We start from the raw sequence: 17550 nt of genomic DNA, 5'->3' as shown, positions 1-17550 counted from the left end.
CACGATGTTTTTGAGCAACCGTTCACAAATTGTCTTCAGTGGGTTGATATCTCTACAACAGACATGGTTGAACTCCACTGGTCACTGCTTCCCACTAGAACTCAAGGAAACATCCCTTGAAGCCAGTCACTGGTGAACATATGATTATAGATCAGAAGGAGTTTTGTGGAGATTTCAGTATTTGCATAGTTGAAATCATGAGATTAATATTTTCCTAGGTTACTTTTAAGAAATAATCAAGGTAATGCAATAGATAGAATGAAATAGTTATATTTATCAATATGATAAAATTCCAAGCTTATAACATGTCTTGGTTTATATCTTTTTTTCTAATTATTAATAACTGATGATTGAAATTTAATTCTATGTTGTTAAAATACTGTTCAAACTTATTGTTTAGGGTCAATGAGTTGTGAAATTTGTTGATATAGTAGAAAACAGCAATAATTTATTTTATTTATATAGTACATATATTAAAATCTGACTAACAATTATCCTTCAACTAAAAGAGTTTGAAGTAGACGCCCCACTTCGAGATCAACAAGCTGGATTCCGTAAGGACCGGTCGTGCAAAGACCTAATTGCAACACTACGACTCGTTGTTGAACAAGTACTTGAATGGAGCTCGTCACTATACATCAACTTCACTGACTATGAGAAGGCGTTTGACAGTGTGAACCGGAGAACATTATGGAAACTTCTTCGACAATATGGAGTTCCTCAGAAGATTGTCAACACTATCCAGAACTCATACGACGGACTACAGTGCAAAGTCGTGCATGGAGGACAGCTGACAGATGCATTTCCAGTAAGGACCGGAGTCAGACAAGGCTGTCTACTCTCCCCCTTTCTCTTTCTTCTGGTGGTTGGCTGGATTATGAAGACCTCCACATCGGTGGGAAAGCACGAAATACAATTGACAGCTTGGAATCAATTAGATGATTCGGACTTCACAGATGACCTAGTCCTCCTATCTCATACACACGAACAAATACAGAAGAAGACAGCAAATGTAGCAGCAGCCTCTGCATCAATAGGCCTCAACATACACAAAGGAAAAACCAGATTTTCAAATACAACACGGAGAACACCAACCCAAACACACTTGATGGAGAGACTCTGGAAGATTAGGTACCTTTCACGCATCTGACCAACATGATCGATGAACAAGGAGGATCTGATGCAGATGTAAAAGCGAGGATTGGTAAAGCAAGGAATGCGTTCCTACAGTCGAAGAACATATGGAACTCAAAAGAACAATCAACTAATATCACAGTTAGAATCATCAATACGAACGTCAAGACAGTTCTACTGTATGGAGCTGAAACGTGCAGAACTACTACATCCATCATCAAGAAGGTACAGGTATTTAGAAACAGTTGTCTACGCAAAATACTCAACATTCACTGGCCGGATACTATCAGCAACAGCGTTTTATGGGAAGGAACAAACCAACTTCCAGCTGAAGAGGAAATGAGGAAAAGACGTTGGAAGTTGATCGAACATACACTGAGGAAATCACCAAACTGCATCAAGAGGCAATCCCTAACTCGGAATCCTGAAGGGAAGCGGAAAAGAGGAAGGCCAAAAAACACATTACGCCGGGAAATAGAAGCAGATATGAAAAGGATTAATAACAACTTGATGGAACTAGAAAGGTTTGCCGAGGACAGGGTTAGATGGAGAATGCTGGTCGGCGGTCTATGCTCCTCCACGAGTGGTAACAGGCGTAAGTAAAGTAAGCAAAAGAGGTTGAAGCTTAAAAGATAGAAATTCACCTTGTAACTTGTTAAAGCCTCATGTTTAAAAATCAGTCAGTCATTGAGTCACAACGTAGAACCTGATACGAATCTACATCGGTTCAAATTGCCATACGACATTAGAACAGCAGGGTGAAATTGTTAGTACAGGTAGTAACAATATTAGTGCTAATAAAAATGTTTAAGCGTCGAAGATACGATTCAAGTAGATAAATATAAATGAAATAAAGAAATTATGAGGAACTTAAAAGCTTAAAATCTAAGGAAAACAATAGGTGAATATAGCTGTGCCAATGCAAGTAATTTTAAGCCATGTCATTCAAGGTCTCTAACCGCTGGTTAAGATATTCACGCTGACCTCAACCAGTTACTGGGATACTGAATATTCGATAGATGGAAACAGTAGGTGCAAAATCCTAAATTTTGCCTTCAGAAACATTATTTTTGACTGTAATATTGACTGATAGTAACTCAGTTATTCGAGATGTTATCGAGTTATTTGGGCTTATGCATAGACACTGTTGGTCGGTGTATACAGATAAAAGTTTATTAACCATACTCGTTTATTGATCTCAACGACGAAAACTGACTAAATTTGCTACGAAGCTATTAGTTAGTACTATAATACAATACTTCAATAAATTATGGTAAGGGCATATCATTCCAAAGAGTACCCATAATTTTATGTTTACCAGTCATTGCCGTAGATATTTAAATCTACGAGATACCAATATTTACTAATATCTAATGTTAGGTAGCTTAAGGTTAACAAGGAAAATGGTCCAGTCATTAAGGATATACTAATACGAATAATATAATTTTCAATCAATACTCATTTCACTTGTTTTGATGTTTTCAAAAATACTTAGGACTAGGTAAATTCGAAGCACACATTTCTTCAGCCTAAGGTGTGTTAAGGACAGGCAAAATACCTAACAAAATAATAACGAGATAAGGAGAAGAAATAACATTATGGTTTATATATGCACAAAGCGAGAATAAGATAGAGAGAGAGAAAGAAGGGGTAGAAGGTAAAAAGAGGAAAGGAAAGAGTTAAACCTTCCTCAATAATAAAATGTTTAAGACAAACATGTGCTTTGAATTTTGTTCAGTTGGACTCTGTCATCTGAAATGAACAGCAGGCTGAAAAAGCACCAAAGACATCAAACTTGCATATGACCTAAAGAAAAATGTGAGATTATCAGCGAATGCACACAAACAACAACAATGTACCAATGATTTTTTTATGTGCATGAAAGCAACCTATGGGGATAGCAAAGTTAGTAGTGAATTCAAGCGTAGTAAAGTAACTCTCTCTAGTAGAAAAAATAAAAAGTTCACTCAGAATAAAATATGAGAGGATTTAAAATAAACATTTAATGCACATAAAATCACGTGTTTCTGTTCTACTTTTGTTTAAATATGTAGTATATATGCACATCAATAAGTAAAACAGTCATGTCAAAGCAGAGTACTGCTAATGACGGGATAGGATGCACCTACTGCCTGTCTGTTCATTTCAGGTTTAAGATAGAACAGTTGTTACAAAGGTGTACATTTTTGTCTATCCCACATAGAAATGGGCTCAACAAAATCTTGAAGAATAATATATAGAATGCCCAGTATAAACAGATTTTAAAACTCCATATACAGAGTGCATTGATAACTTCAGGCTAGAAACAAACTGAATATATTTTAAAACATTAGATAACAACTTTTAAGGTTAACAAAAACAAAGGAATTTTGTATATGGAGTGAAAAGTCTTAACGATTATAAGAAATCAAGTTAAACAGCTTTTTTCACTAAGTTTGTTCTAAGATTATACACAAAGTATATGTGGTAATTCACTGACCAAGCATTTAGATATTGAACATTTGTTCTACTCGTCAAGAAATTTAAAGCTGATACAAATTGAAAACAACTCTCTTAAAGATAAGAAAAACTGTTTTAAATGAACCAAAGTGATGAAGTGATTGTTTTAGGAAGATAATAGTCTTACACAATGTATTCTATGAATTGGTGATATGAAAACAAGTGACCAAAAAAATAATAACTGTGACCTGAACTTAATAAGAACCTTAGTCGGTTATCTACTTTCGCCACATTACAATTCATGATTTAAGAACAAACTTGGTGAGTAAAATGATCATTCACTCTGTAGAGTCAGTTGATCTTAAAATAAGTATCAAAACATAGCGAATGTGTTTTTGATATTATTTAGCTCTACAATCTGGGTGATGAACGCTTGTATGAAGTAGGCGCTGATAATGTTGTCTAGAATGACAACGAAAGCTCGGTGACTAAACCATCTAGCACAGAGAAATCAATAACACCTAAAGTATTTACTTGAACTGTAAATCTCCATTATGAAGAATATGAAAAAATATTGCAATTATATCATTTGTTGAGTAGATGTTATAAACTCGTTAACTAATGTTCGTTATTTTGAATGTAAGCACTCATCCCAGTAGACTGAAGATTAGAACGCCGTTACACCTATTTCGCTTTAGGTATTCAGGTAGTCTCACCAGTTCTTTCACAAAAACAGTGCTCTTCAGAGCTGAGTACACAAAGCTGAATAAAACAAATGAGTTTCTTTTTGAAAGATCTTTTATCGATATCTACTGTGAAAGTAAACCGGAAACATGTAATTTCCAAATGAAATAGTTGGTTTAATGTGACGTAACTGAATTATACCAACAAAAAGATACCAATCTGATTTTGACATGTACTTCAAGAGTGACTGATAGAATATATTGGTTAGTTGTACACGAAAAGCATTTTAGATGCTGACACGGGAAACCCGATTAGAAAGTGAATTTCAAAACCAATCATAGCACATGTGATCATTACAGGTATACTCTCCAAAGCATTTCATACAGTTATCTTAATATAAATTAGAAACATGTTTAATACTGACTCACTGTCAGGTTATTCAGAATAATATTCGTGAACACAGTGAAAGTTAACACACAGTGAATATAAATATACGAAAACACACAGAAGTTAATAAGTTAGTCAATTTATTAGCTATTATACGATATTTCAACAAATTAATGATTCATTATCTCTTGTAAACTTGTTAGTTTAAATTGAACATGAAATGAATTCCGAAGTAAAAAAAATTTGTTTGAACATGGAAGAATGAGATCCATAATCATCTATTTATATTAGTTAGATTTTGGCATAAATGTAATTTCATTAAAACTCGTCTTTTTTGTGTGTGGTGATTACCCTTTAACAACTGTAATCAATTTTTCTTAATAAAACAATTATAATCAACACAACATTTCAATTCGAAGTAAATAATTTCTTTTACAGTTACTACAGAGTTGATTTAACAAATTTAAAATTAATATTCTACAAATTACTTCTTGTTCACATGAAATGACAAGCAGACAATTTCTTACTTTTATTTTCTATTTGGTCTTCCTCATTGATACTACACAAAATTTATGATCTAAATGTGGTGAAGAGGATTTATTTCTTTTACAGTTAAAACGTAAAAACTAAAAATGTGCATCATGTGTTAACATGTAAAATGTCAAATTTTGAGGGTCAAAGGATGCATATCTACATGAGTGATGCCTTATGATGGTGGTGGTAGTACTAATAGCAGTAACGTTAATGTTGATGATAGTAAGAGAAACAATAGGCAAACTAATTGACTTAACACTAAGACAAGAGGAGTAAAAGGGAAACAAATTCACTGACACACCACTTTACATGTAGAGTTTTAAGGATAAACAGACATATAATTCTGTAACGAGGTGAACTCTACAGACAGTAATATAAATCAGCTTTTCTTACCTCAAAAGCCTACAGATTTTGGGTGAAAAAATATATACTGATTTATCGACTCGAACGTAAAATATATTATAAGCAAATGTGCATAGAAAAGGTTTGCGAACGACGTTGTTTACATAAAAAATACTCTAGTGTATATTAAAATATGATAACTAGTACAGCAAAAGATAACACTAATATTTTTGTTAAAGAAACGATTATACACAAGTACCAAAAACGCACTGTAATTTTATTAGTAAGTAAAAAGGATTAGAGAAGCAGTGAATCAGAGTTCATTAAATTGGGTTTCTGAGGACTCACTTAAACGACGAGTTATCTCCATTTTCATAGTACAATAAAAAATAAAATAAAAATATGGAGATGAGGCCATTTTCACCTAACCAACAATAATTTTATACAAAAAACACTGAATATGTGAATCGTTTCTTATTAATAACTTTTAGTTGCTATTGAGAACGACACCAAAAGTTTGTCTCAGTTTGTTAGAAATGAGCGAGAAGCATGAACATTTATATTTTTTTTCAACTGAGAGTTTACGTTAGCAACAAATTCATCTAAACTTCGTATTTTTATCAAACGTCCGTTATATAACAAATATACTTTACCGTATGGCTTTGTTCTTTTGCATTCTTAACTTACCAGGTTAAAATAGTAAATCTTTTTCTAAAACTTTACATCCTAGGACAGTAATTACTTTTCAACGAAAGTGTTTTCAGATGTAAGGAGAAAAATAACCTTGTTCTGTGAAATGTAGTTTTTTAAGAGAAGTGACAAAAGGCACCTACTAAATACCTGACGATTTAATAAAAGGCTGCATGTTAACGTCTGGTCAGATTAACTGTGATTACAGACATTCATTCAAATAGAAGAATATTAGTGTCATTTACCTCAAGCATTGTTTCTAATGCAAAGAAATTCTCTTACGAGTTATAGAACAACATTCAAGACTTCTTTATTGGTTGATATTGCCAGAAATCGAAAAAAAAATTACATTGCAGTCATACACTTCTAAAGGCAGTTCATACCCTGTAAAATTAATTAACCAAAGATATCTCATTACAAGGAAATCCAGAGTAATGTCAATGCACGACGTGCATAGTTAACAAACAAGGGAACTTTTTGAGATAGAAGATGAAGAATTAATCTGTTTCACATGTGTTAATACAAATTTTATTGCACTCATACTATTCTTGGTTTCCAGTGTAATCAATCAGAGCACAAAGTATTGTTTTTAATGAATTATTAACTTACAGACATATCTAAAGCTTGATCATTTGAAGGAAAATTAATATCTTCATTGGTTCCAATATTATTCACAGATGTTAATCCAGAAACTAGTGAAGTTCCATCTGAATCTATATGATCAACCTTCGTGTATACTGGTGCAGAAGAAACTAATGCATTAAAGTTTGAAATATTTGAACTTTCAGAAGTAGATTTTGTACTAAAAGACAAACTATCAGCAGTATTATTATCGGTAGATGTAATACCACAGGTTGTATTTGGAATATTTGTTGCAACTGATTGTGGAATTGTTCGTGAATTATTTGATGCAGTCAGATGGGCTACTAAGGCTGCAAGATTATTTGTACTAGATAGGTTAGGTGAGCTTATCTGTGAAGCAGACTGTAAGCGTTCAATGTTATCGTTATAATTTGATGAATTGTTTGCTTGTGTTTGGATATTTGTCGAATATGATGAAGCTGGTACGTTAACGGCCGATATAAGATTTCCATTGGCAGCCATACATTTTAAAGCCTCAATTATATCAGGGTAACGTAAAATTCCAGCACAGTTTGCCAAAGGATTGGTTGTCGACGTATCCAATGACTGCGGAACTTTTAGAGTTGGAGTCACAGATGAATCACCAAGGGTTGGTACAGGTACAAATAAAGTAGGCTGTAGTGCGGTTAATTCTGCTTGCTGGGTTAAATTACATGATAAATTACCGGATGGGTTGGTTAGAACCCATGCAGATGGATGATTTTGTGTTGTTTGTAATTCAGTATGATGTCCTGTACTTGTTGTTATCGAATTATCTCCGGTATTACTCATTGTCGATGTTTGCGGATTATTCATGATTGTTGTAGATAGACCACAAATAACGTTTTCAGGCAAACTAGACAGTGGAATCAGTTGTCCAAAGAAAGGACTCGGAATTGATAGTGAATTTAGACCATTTACATTAGGGGAACTAAATGTCACTAGAGGCACCTGCTTGTTATCGGCTGGCGAATTTCCGATAGGTAAGCAAAATGGTGTAATGTTTGAGAAAGAGACACATTTTGTCATATTTGTATCTGTTACTGTATTGTCTACATTTTTACATATTCTTTTAGACATTGGTGAACCAACACCATCATCTTTGATCTGTCCATCAACTTCATCTACACCGGATAAAAAACCACGTTTTGCTCCCGGCGGAGAGTTAGTAATCGCAGCTTCATTTTTTGTAGAGTTGGTTATTGATTGATTTATCTTGCATGTACTCACATCACCCTCTTCAGATGATGAACAGCTATTCGTAGACTTTGATGCTGACAGACAGATACGTCCCTAAAATTTTAAGAAAAAACAAGGTTAGTAGATAAGTGAACAACAGTTGTTCATCGTTTACTATGCAATCAGAAAATGAGAGCAATATTGATCTCAAGAGTATATATACTCTCCTCTAAGCAAAAGTGATTGGTAGAAGAAAACATTTTCTAGATAAAAGCAAATGAAAGTTTAACTTAATTCCTAATGTATAATATTTGTTAAACTTCTTTCGAACAAAATCGATTGATATGTGGTAAAAAGAACATCCTAATTCGAAGTAAGAGATTTTATAGAAAGGATCGTTTGACCCTATGTAGCATATCAGTAAATGTGAAAGAATAAAAGTGTTTTTTTCAGTTTCTTGTGATAGGGTAATGGTTCCGTGATTAAGGCGTTTGACTTTTATCTACATTCAAACCCCACTTCATCTACTTTGGTTCAAGCAGCTGGGTAATATCATTAGCTAACAATCATGTAAACAAATTTGTACCTAGTTGGTGAGTTAATCTAATTCATTTTCGTTAAAGACTCATTGTACGTTCTTGATAGTACTTAATGTATTGAGACTTTCCTTTTTTTGTGGAAAAAAACAACTGATCGTAGTATTGTAATATTCAACTTTACAAATGCAAACATTTTGCTAAAAAAATTTTACAAAGTGATTTCGGAATCAAACTCGCTGTTATTCTCAAATTTTTAATTCAGTCATTTAATTGGTTATTTTATTTTTCTCAATCACTAAAAATAATAAGAATTCTTCTAGTTATTTACGCATAAACACTAAATAAGTAAATACGATAAAAACTATTGGTTTATACAAAATAAAAATTATGAGGAAGGTAAGGGAATAACAAAAATAGAAGTATGAAAAATAACATCAAGGTGAGTGATGGCCATAAAAATTAATGATGATGAGTAGAGTGGAAATACATTCATCCAATCCAAATGCATTATAATATTTCATCCATGCTCAGCTTGTTAGTCTGAATAAACTGGTTTATTATTATTATTGTCTTCATCTGAAGATGAATATACAAGTCAAATAGGGTATTATGCAACTAAAGTAAGGTAAATATTAAGGAGAAATATATGTTGTTTATATGAGTAAAAAAGGGGTAAAATTACACCATCTCAACTGTTTGAACAAACTGATAATTGTATTCATAATGAATTATTCAGTAATATAAAGGCATTAAGAATATCCATGATACTCATTTCATTTGTTAGATGAAAATGGAATAACTCAGACTGATCTCAGTTAGATTACTCCATAGGTTCGTAAATGTACAGTTCTGAAGAATCTTATTTGAAGATGAAAAAGTTATCCAGTATTTCCTAGTTTCTTAATGGTTATCTGACCCAAATCAATTCGTCATGTAAGCCGCAAAATAAATTTATTTAATGTGTTATATTTTTTTAAAGTACCATCACTATTGAATAGTTAGATAGAAAATTAGAGGTTTTACAATGCAATCAACAAATTATCTCTTATTGTATTTGCTGTATTGATCAAGTTATCTTATTTAGGAATAAACACTGATTTATAAGTCTCAAACTGGAAACAATTATTTAAAATATTTTATTTGGTTAAATTCAATACATAAATAAAATTCTTTATGAAACTACTTAATGAAAAATATTTTGGTTTTATAAAATTGATAGAAATATTTTAAATAATTAAATCATTCTTCTTAACATATATCAATTAAATGAACTTCCTGATTAAAGATGTGTTCTGATTTATTGAAACCTTTGACCTTTAAGATTTAAGATATACACCATTTACGATCAGCACAGAGATTAAGTGTAAAAATAGGACTGACTCATTCATCATTCATCAATGTTCAAAAAGAATCAATGAATTGCACTACTAATCTCAGTTCCAGAATATATAAAGAGAAAAGAGTAGGGTGGGGAGTAATTGAACCATTTTATGTCAAGTGTGTTGGATAGCTCAGACAATGGAGAAAATAATTTTTCTTCCCACCCCTTACATGTATTAACCTGTACTGGGGGTAGAAAATCACTTGTAGTCTGATGGTAAGAATGACTCGTTACATACAATTAGTAGGCCATTTTAGAAAAATGCTTTGTTAGACTCACAAGGCAGACTCAAGACTGATTCTGTTCTACTTTGTTTTTGTCTAATTTAGTCCCTTTAGAATAAAATGGATCATATAAAGAATGAAGTAAGAATTATAGCAGAGAGGAGGGAGTGAAAGAATAATCCATTATAGGAGTGTATACTACAATGAATAAATCTAAACAGAAAGGAAAAGTCACATCAATTCTTTTAACATAAGACTTGAAAATAGAATTTGATAGATCTATGTATGAAGAAAATTCACTAAGAATACGAATCCGAAATAATAGATTTCATAAAAAATAATCGTGTTATTTTATTGTTAAATACGAGAGAACTGCATCAATAATGGTAATCTAACTATAATTTTGCATTATTATTCTTAATAATTTCGTAGGTTTTCACATTTCAGTCAACTAATTAGATAGATCAAACACATTGTATATACATTTATGTCTCACTTAATATAACTACGAAATGTTATAAACTTGTAGAACAGGTTTTAATATGGATATAAACACAACGTTTCATTTTACTTTAGTGCACTAAGAGTTAATTAGACGAAAGAAGACAGTGATTCAAACAACTAAGTCATGTATTATGTTTATCAATGTAATGGTGTATACTAAGTAAAACATTCAATCGAATCTATTACAATTTGAAAGAGATATAACATTTATCAATATGATCACAGTATCTTGGTTAGCATAGATGTTATACTGATTGAATTATTAAGGTGAATAGAACGTGTAAGATAATATGCAGTATTGAAATCTGGTTAGTTCATAGTTTTAAAATTGACGCAGTCATCACAGGCAAAATCTGATTAATAAAGAAATGGTATTTATATTAGTATTGTGATAATCTTAGTGTTTCATTACCTTTAAATGAACTATTGGGCCAAAATTCGAAAAAAAAGCAATACATTTAAACAAAATAGCTGACCAAATTAACAGTATGAAACGATAATCACATGTATATCATATATAGACTAATTTATTTCAAATGTCTACTTTACAAACTAAAGTCTAGCCGCAAAAATTTTCAGAAGAAAATAATAAAAAACCTAATTTTCAACTCAAAGTCTTAGGAATTCAGTAGCAGGAGTGAACATCAACTCTATCAACTTTGGGATGTGGGTACATCCAGCTGATGAATGCCAAATCGGCAAAACATGAGTCCTGGATTCTACTACTAGCCACCATCCATCTCTGATTATAATGCTTGTGACTTAAGGTATTATTTTTGGCTTTGTTCAAATCCACACAGGATGCCTATATACCAATAAGAGACCGATAAATTGCAGTCCTAAACATCAATGGGAAGATTCAAACAGCCAATACAAAATGAATTTACTAGCTAAGTGGATAAAATCCCCGGTTATGTTCCTTTTTGGGTTCAAATTTCGTCAGAGATATTAATTAGGGAGCAGTTATGTACATTTAATAAGTTCAAAACGAAACGGAGCTATGTTCCACTTTTAAGCCTCTGTTAAAACAATCAACGTAAGACAATAATCAATATTGAAACATCAATACAAAGAGGTTGATTAAATTAATTTTGAAGATTCCAACGACATGAAATAGTTAGGTGTATTTAAACTGACTGGTTTTGATTAACGCAATGTTGGGAATTAGTAGCTATTGAATTATAATAATATTGTCTAAAAACAAAACAAATTAGTATATGTATAGTTGCATCTTCCTCCAAAGCACAATCATCTCATTACATCTATCTGTTTTTCGTGAACTAATCTTCTTCTCCCTAATTTTAATGTTTACTATCATTATTTTCTTTTTGCATTAAGGTGATCGACTTTTTAAAGTATTTTATGTCGTATACCCCATCTAGTTAGCTTTGCAGTAATCATAAGTCTGAAATCGATGCTGACGAAAGCAGTAATCATTTGAAGTTGTTCATCTTTTACATGAAATTGGATAAAACGGAAAGGTTCTAATTTATGAAATAGTATTTTTGGAAATTACCTAATCGATCATTCATTTACGTACGCTGTTTTCTCTTAATGTGACCTATTTACAAAATCGGTATTTAGAAAATTGACCACTTACTGAAAAGGCCAAACGACTCTTGAATTAACTGTTATAATAATAAGAATAATAACTGTAACATCAAACACGTGATTCTATTAATCAGGTTTCATCCATCTTTAGCATATGAAGGATAGAGAGGTAAATGCAATACTGTTAGAGGATTAACACAGCAGGTTAAAGAAGGTGGAAAAGAAAGAAAATTAAGATATGTTAATGTCGACATGGGGCCGAAATAGATGAGTTACGGCAACTGTGTTATGTCTTTTTTATAAAACGAGTTTACATGTCAACCTTCAAAATTTATATTTTTGTGTAAGTATATATATATATATATATATATATATATATATATATATATATATATGCATTCACATGTACATCAGTAAAAGTAGAGGAATAAAGGGAGAGAGAGCAGGAGTAACAGAGAACCTGCTAGCTGAACTCTACAATTCAACACTCATTTAATAATTATTATTTGAATGATTGCATTTGTGTACCAAGTTATTGATATTTAAAGAATAAAACACTAAATAGATATATACACGGACATACAAACAATAAAATGAATAATGAATGGATGATGAAAGTAAAAAGAGGAGAAACGGGTAATAAAGGATAGAAATTGTGTTTATAAGCGGGTGAGAGAGTGTGTATGATCGGAAGGGGTTGTATAGCTATCGAAAGAAAAGGATAAACGCAAAGCTGAACTTGAACAAGACAAGAAAAGAAATAAACCGCTTTCATTTGAATGAACATGATAAAAAAAAGTAAATAACAACAAAATCTACATAAATTTGATTGCGTTTTCGTCATTTTTTGCAAAAAAAGGAACAGAAATAAACTGGAAATGCATTCATTAGTGGTGCCTTCACCAGTCAAGTATGATCATTCATTTAGTTACTTATTTATTGTCACGTTTAATTATTATTGCCTTACCTCTATCTGTGTTATTTACTGACGATTGATATCCTATCATATTTAATCTTAATGTCTTTTTGGTATTTAAAAGGCAAAACGATGTTGACGATTTATATTTGTTTCCTCTCATTAATTTAATTAATTCACATAAATTTACTTATATTCTACACTGTTGTCAGTTAAATATAAGAAAATATTTATCCTTGATAATTGAATCTGTTAGTAGAATTGGTCATTCACTCTTAAATACTAGTTGAAATATAAAATGCTGTTATATTTTGCAAATGTACTTAAATAGGAGTGATTTTTTTTCCATTTTTTGGTAGTTGTTATTCTGTGGGTTCGACATTCCTTCTTTGTGTTAAGTGTTGACTTTAATTTCATATGCAAGAATCTGTTAGTAATATGATATAATGAACTTTCAAAAAATAAGTGTAATGCAGTCTATTTCATGAAGATGGACAAAATTGTAGTTTTTTTACATTTATTTGTCAAGGCTTTTATGAAACTAGGCGCATTTAACTTTTTCCCATAGGTCAGTATTAGTATAACCACCACTGAAGAGGGTATTTTCTGGTAGTGGACTTTTTATATATCTAGTCTACAATTGTTAAGGATTGTTGCTATGAAATCTAAGCCATGAATCAAAATTTAGACTGATGTATTTTTTGGGGTAAGTCAGTATTTCTACTTTCCGTTAGTGTAAATAAGTATATACCACATGTAAAGAATCCATACACGGTGTAAATTTGATATCTAATATAATTTGGGGGTAGTTTATTACTGAAAAATCCTCTGAGATAAAAATGAATGTTTGTCTACAAAATACATAGTAAACATGTTGTGTACTACTACTTTGATGCATATATATATATATATATATATATATATATATATATATGCTCATAAAGTTTCATTTTTTCCATAGCAATAATAAAAATAGGTCAGAAGGTCTAATTTTGTTTTGATTATCATTTAGTGATAGAGGTATGTATAAACCCAAATATTTAATATTTATTTCCTTTTCACTGACACTCTTCTTCATGCACTAAACATACATATTATATTCAAACAATTTCACTCAGTTAAGTTAAACCAGGTATGTAAATGAATATTAAACTAATTGATATAACACCGATGAGCAATAGACTGAGCTATTATCACCTCCTAGTAAAATCACTCAATTACTTATCAATTATCTACTTATGCTAATACATTATCAACTGAATTTTAGTCGTATCGAATTATGAACATTTTCATTTCAAGTCTAAACAACAACAACAATAATAGCAGAAACAATGACGGTATGATTCAGTGAAATAATCACATGAATATTTTGAACTAACTTTACAAACTGAGATATAAACAACTGAAAATGAGAGAAAGTACCTCATAAATAGTTAGATAGATATTGAGTGTTCATTAGAGTTGTTTACACTATAACATGTATATATAAATATATATTGTATGCATAGTAGTAATATAGTGATAAAATTACTGTTAAACATTTAATGCTTAAAATAATTATTTAATCAGTTTTTATTCATATTACTAACATATAAGATACTGTATTTATTCTAGTAATATTAGTCTACCTGTAATTTTTCTTATTTACTAACTCCGCCTGTAGCACTACTAAATTTACTGCCGGTCTCAAGCCTGGGTAAAGGAGAAGGGTTGAACATGGGGTCGGCAACCCCATCCCGTAGAAAATTAAATCGCTAAAAAAACGCCAACCAGATTAAACAAATTAAACCACTTAAACTCTGCCCTCCTAGTTCAAAGAAGAGTTATGACTCCTCAGGATGAAAGCCGAGATTCTTCGGAAGCCACTAGACCGATAACCCTTCTAACAACCACATTAACAATTAATATAGGTACATGGAGCGTCCGGACAATATGGGAGACTGGGAAGACCAGTCAAATAGCAACGGAAATGAAGAGATACAAATTGGCAATGCTCAGAACCAGCGAAACCCATTAGACCCAAGCTGGACAACAAAGGATAGGTACGGAAGAGATGCTCCTGCACTCTGGTCACGAAGAGGAAAATGCTCCATACACTCGGGAAGTTGCTCTGATGCTGTCCAGAGAAGCACGAAATTCACTTATAGGATGGGAATCTCACGGATCCAGAATCATCAAAGCATCATTCACAACAAAGAAGGAGGGAATCACAATGAATGTTATCTAGTGTTATGCACCCACCAATAATAGCAACGACGACGATAAAGATCAGTTGTATGAGAGGCTGAAATCAATCATAGCAAAGTACCCAGGAAAGGATCTCATCATCTTGATGGGAGATCTAAAAGCCAAAGTCGAAGTGGACAACACAGGATATGAAGATATAATAGGACGACATGGACTGGGATAGAGAAATGAAAATGGGGAGAGATTTGAAAACCTATGAGTATTCAACAAATTGGTTATAGGAGGCACAATATTTCCACACAAACGCATACACAAAGCTACATGGATCTCACCGGACCACACCACGGAGAACCAGATAGATCATATTTGCATCAGTAAAATGTTTCGAAGGACAATGGAAGATGTGAGAACCAGGAGAGAAACTGAAATAGCTTCAGATCACCACCAGCTGGTGGTCGTCAAGATTAACATGAAGCTAAAGAAACATTGGACAACTGTGAAAACAGCATTACAAAGGTTCAATACAGACTTCCTACGAGATGCTGACAAACTCAACGAATTCAAAGTAACTCTCAACAACAGGTTCCAAGCCCTACGGGATCTACTGAAAGAAGAGGAAACTACTACGGTAGACAACTGGAAAGGAATCAAGGAAGCATTAACTTCAGCGTGTCAGGAGGTGCTGGGCCGCAAGAAGCATCATCATAACTAATGAATCTCTATGGAAACCCTTGACAAGATTCGAGTAAAGGAGAACGAGAAGATAGCAATTAACAACATCCGAAGAAGAACAGAGGGATTCAAGGCACAAACTGAATACACAGAAGCAAAAAAGCAAGGAAAGAAGAGCATTAGAGCTTAGAAGCAGAAATATGTGGAAGAGGTAGCAACGACAGTGGAAAAGGTTGAAAGAGAAGGAACTACCAGACAACTGTATGACACAACGAATAAGCTAGCAGGGAAATATAGTAAACCATAGCGATCGGTCAAGAACAAAGAAGGCAATTCAATCACTGAGACTCAAGAGCACGGGGAAAGATGGGTAAAATACTTCGAGGAACTGTTGAATAGGTCAGCCTCATTGAATCCACCCGACATCGAAGAAGCGCACACACGAACCTTCTTATAGATGTCACTCCACCAACGATCAAAGAGATCAGGATGGCCATCAGACACATCAAGAATGAGAAAGCAGCTGGATCTGTTAATATAACAGCTAAAGCTCAGACATTGAAGTAACTGCAAACATGCCCCACGTTCTATTCAAGAAAACTTGGAGGGAAGAACAAGTGCCGACAGACTGGAAAGAAGGACACCTCATTAAAATGACAAAGAAAGGAAATCTGAACAAATGTAAAAACTACAGAGACTTCACACTACTATGGGCACCAGGAAAAGTTTTCAACAGAGTGCTGCTGAACCGGATGAAAGACGCAGGAGACGCCCAACTTCAAGATCAACAAGCTGGATTCCGTAAGGATCGGTCGTGCAAAGACCAAGTTGCAACACTACGACTCGTTGTTGAACAAGTACTTGAATGGAGCTCGTCACTATACATCAACTTCACTGACTATGAGAAGGCGTTTGACAGTGTGGATAGAAGAACATTATGGAAACTTCTTCGACTCTGTGATGTACCTGAGAAAATAGTCAACATCGTACCGAATTCATACGATGAAATATACAGCGAAGTCGTGCATGGAGGACAGCTGACAGATGCATTTCCAGTAAGGACCGGAGTCAGACAAGGCTGTCTACTCTCCCCCTTTCTCTTTCTTCTGGTGGTTGGCTGGATTATGAAGACCTCCACATCGGTGGGAAAGCACGAAATACAATTGACAGCTTGGAATCAATTAGATGATTCGGACTTCACAGATGACCTAGTCCTCCTATCTCATACACACGAACAAATACAGAAGAAGACAGCAAATGTAGCAGCAGCCTCTGCATCAATAGGCCTCAACATACACAAAGGTAAAAGCAAGATTCTCAAATACAACACGGAGAACACCAACCCAAACACACTTGATGGAGAGACTCTGGAAGATTAGGTACCTTTCACGCATCTGACCAGCATCATCGGTGAACAAGGAGGATCTGATGCAGATGTAAAGGCGAGGATTGACAAAGCAAGAATAGCATTACTACAATTGAAGAACATATGGAACTCAAAACAACTGTCGACTAACTTCAAAGTGAGAATCATCAATACGAACGTCAAGACAGTTCTACTGTATG

The 17550-nt window shown here is 33.1% G+C and overlaps 1 protein-coding gene across 1 annotated transcript in view; it reads right to left on the bottom strand.

The window, feature by feature from the left end:
* The window catches only part of Smp_157830 (putative erythrocyte membrane protein), a gene marked incomplete at both ends in the record, with an annotated part of 44957 nt that overhangs the window by 15082 nt on the left and 12325 nt on the right, over positions 1–17550 (bottom strand). Inside the window, one exon of the mRNA XM_018789460.1 lies at positions 6820–8124. Within this exon, the coding sequence (XP_018654901.1) occupies positions 6820–8124 (1305 nt within the window). The remainder of the gene's footprint in view (positions 1–6819; positions 8125–17550) is intronic.

The sequence above is a fragment of the Schistosoma mansoni genome, chromosome W, assembly GCF_000237925.1.
Source record: "Schistosoma mansoni strain Puerto Rico chromosome W, complete genome".
NCBI classification, from domain to species: Eukaryota; Metazoa; Platyhelminthes; class Trematoda; order Strigeidida; family Schistosomatidae; genus Schistosoma; species Schistosoma mansoni.
This window is presented reverse-complemented; position numbering and strand designations above follow the sequence as displayed.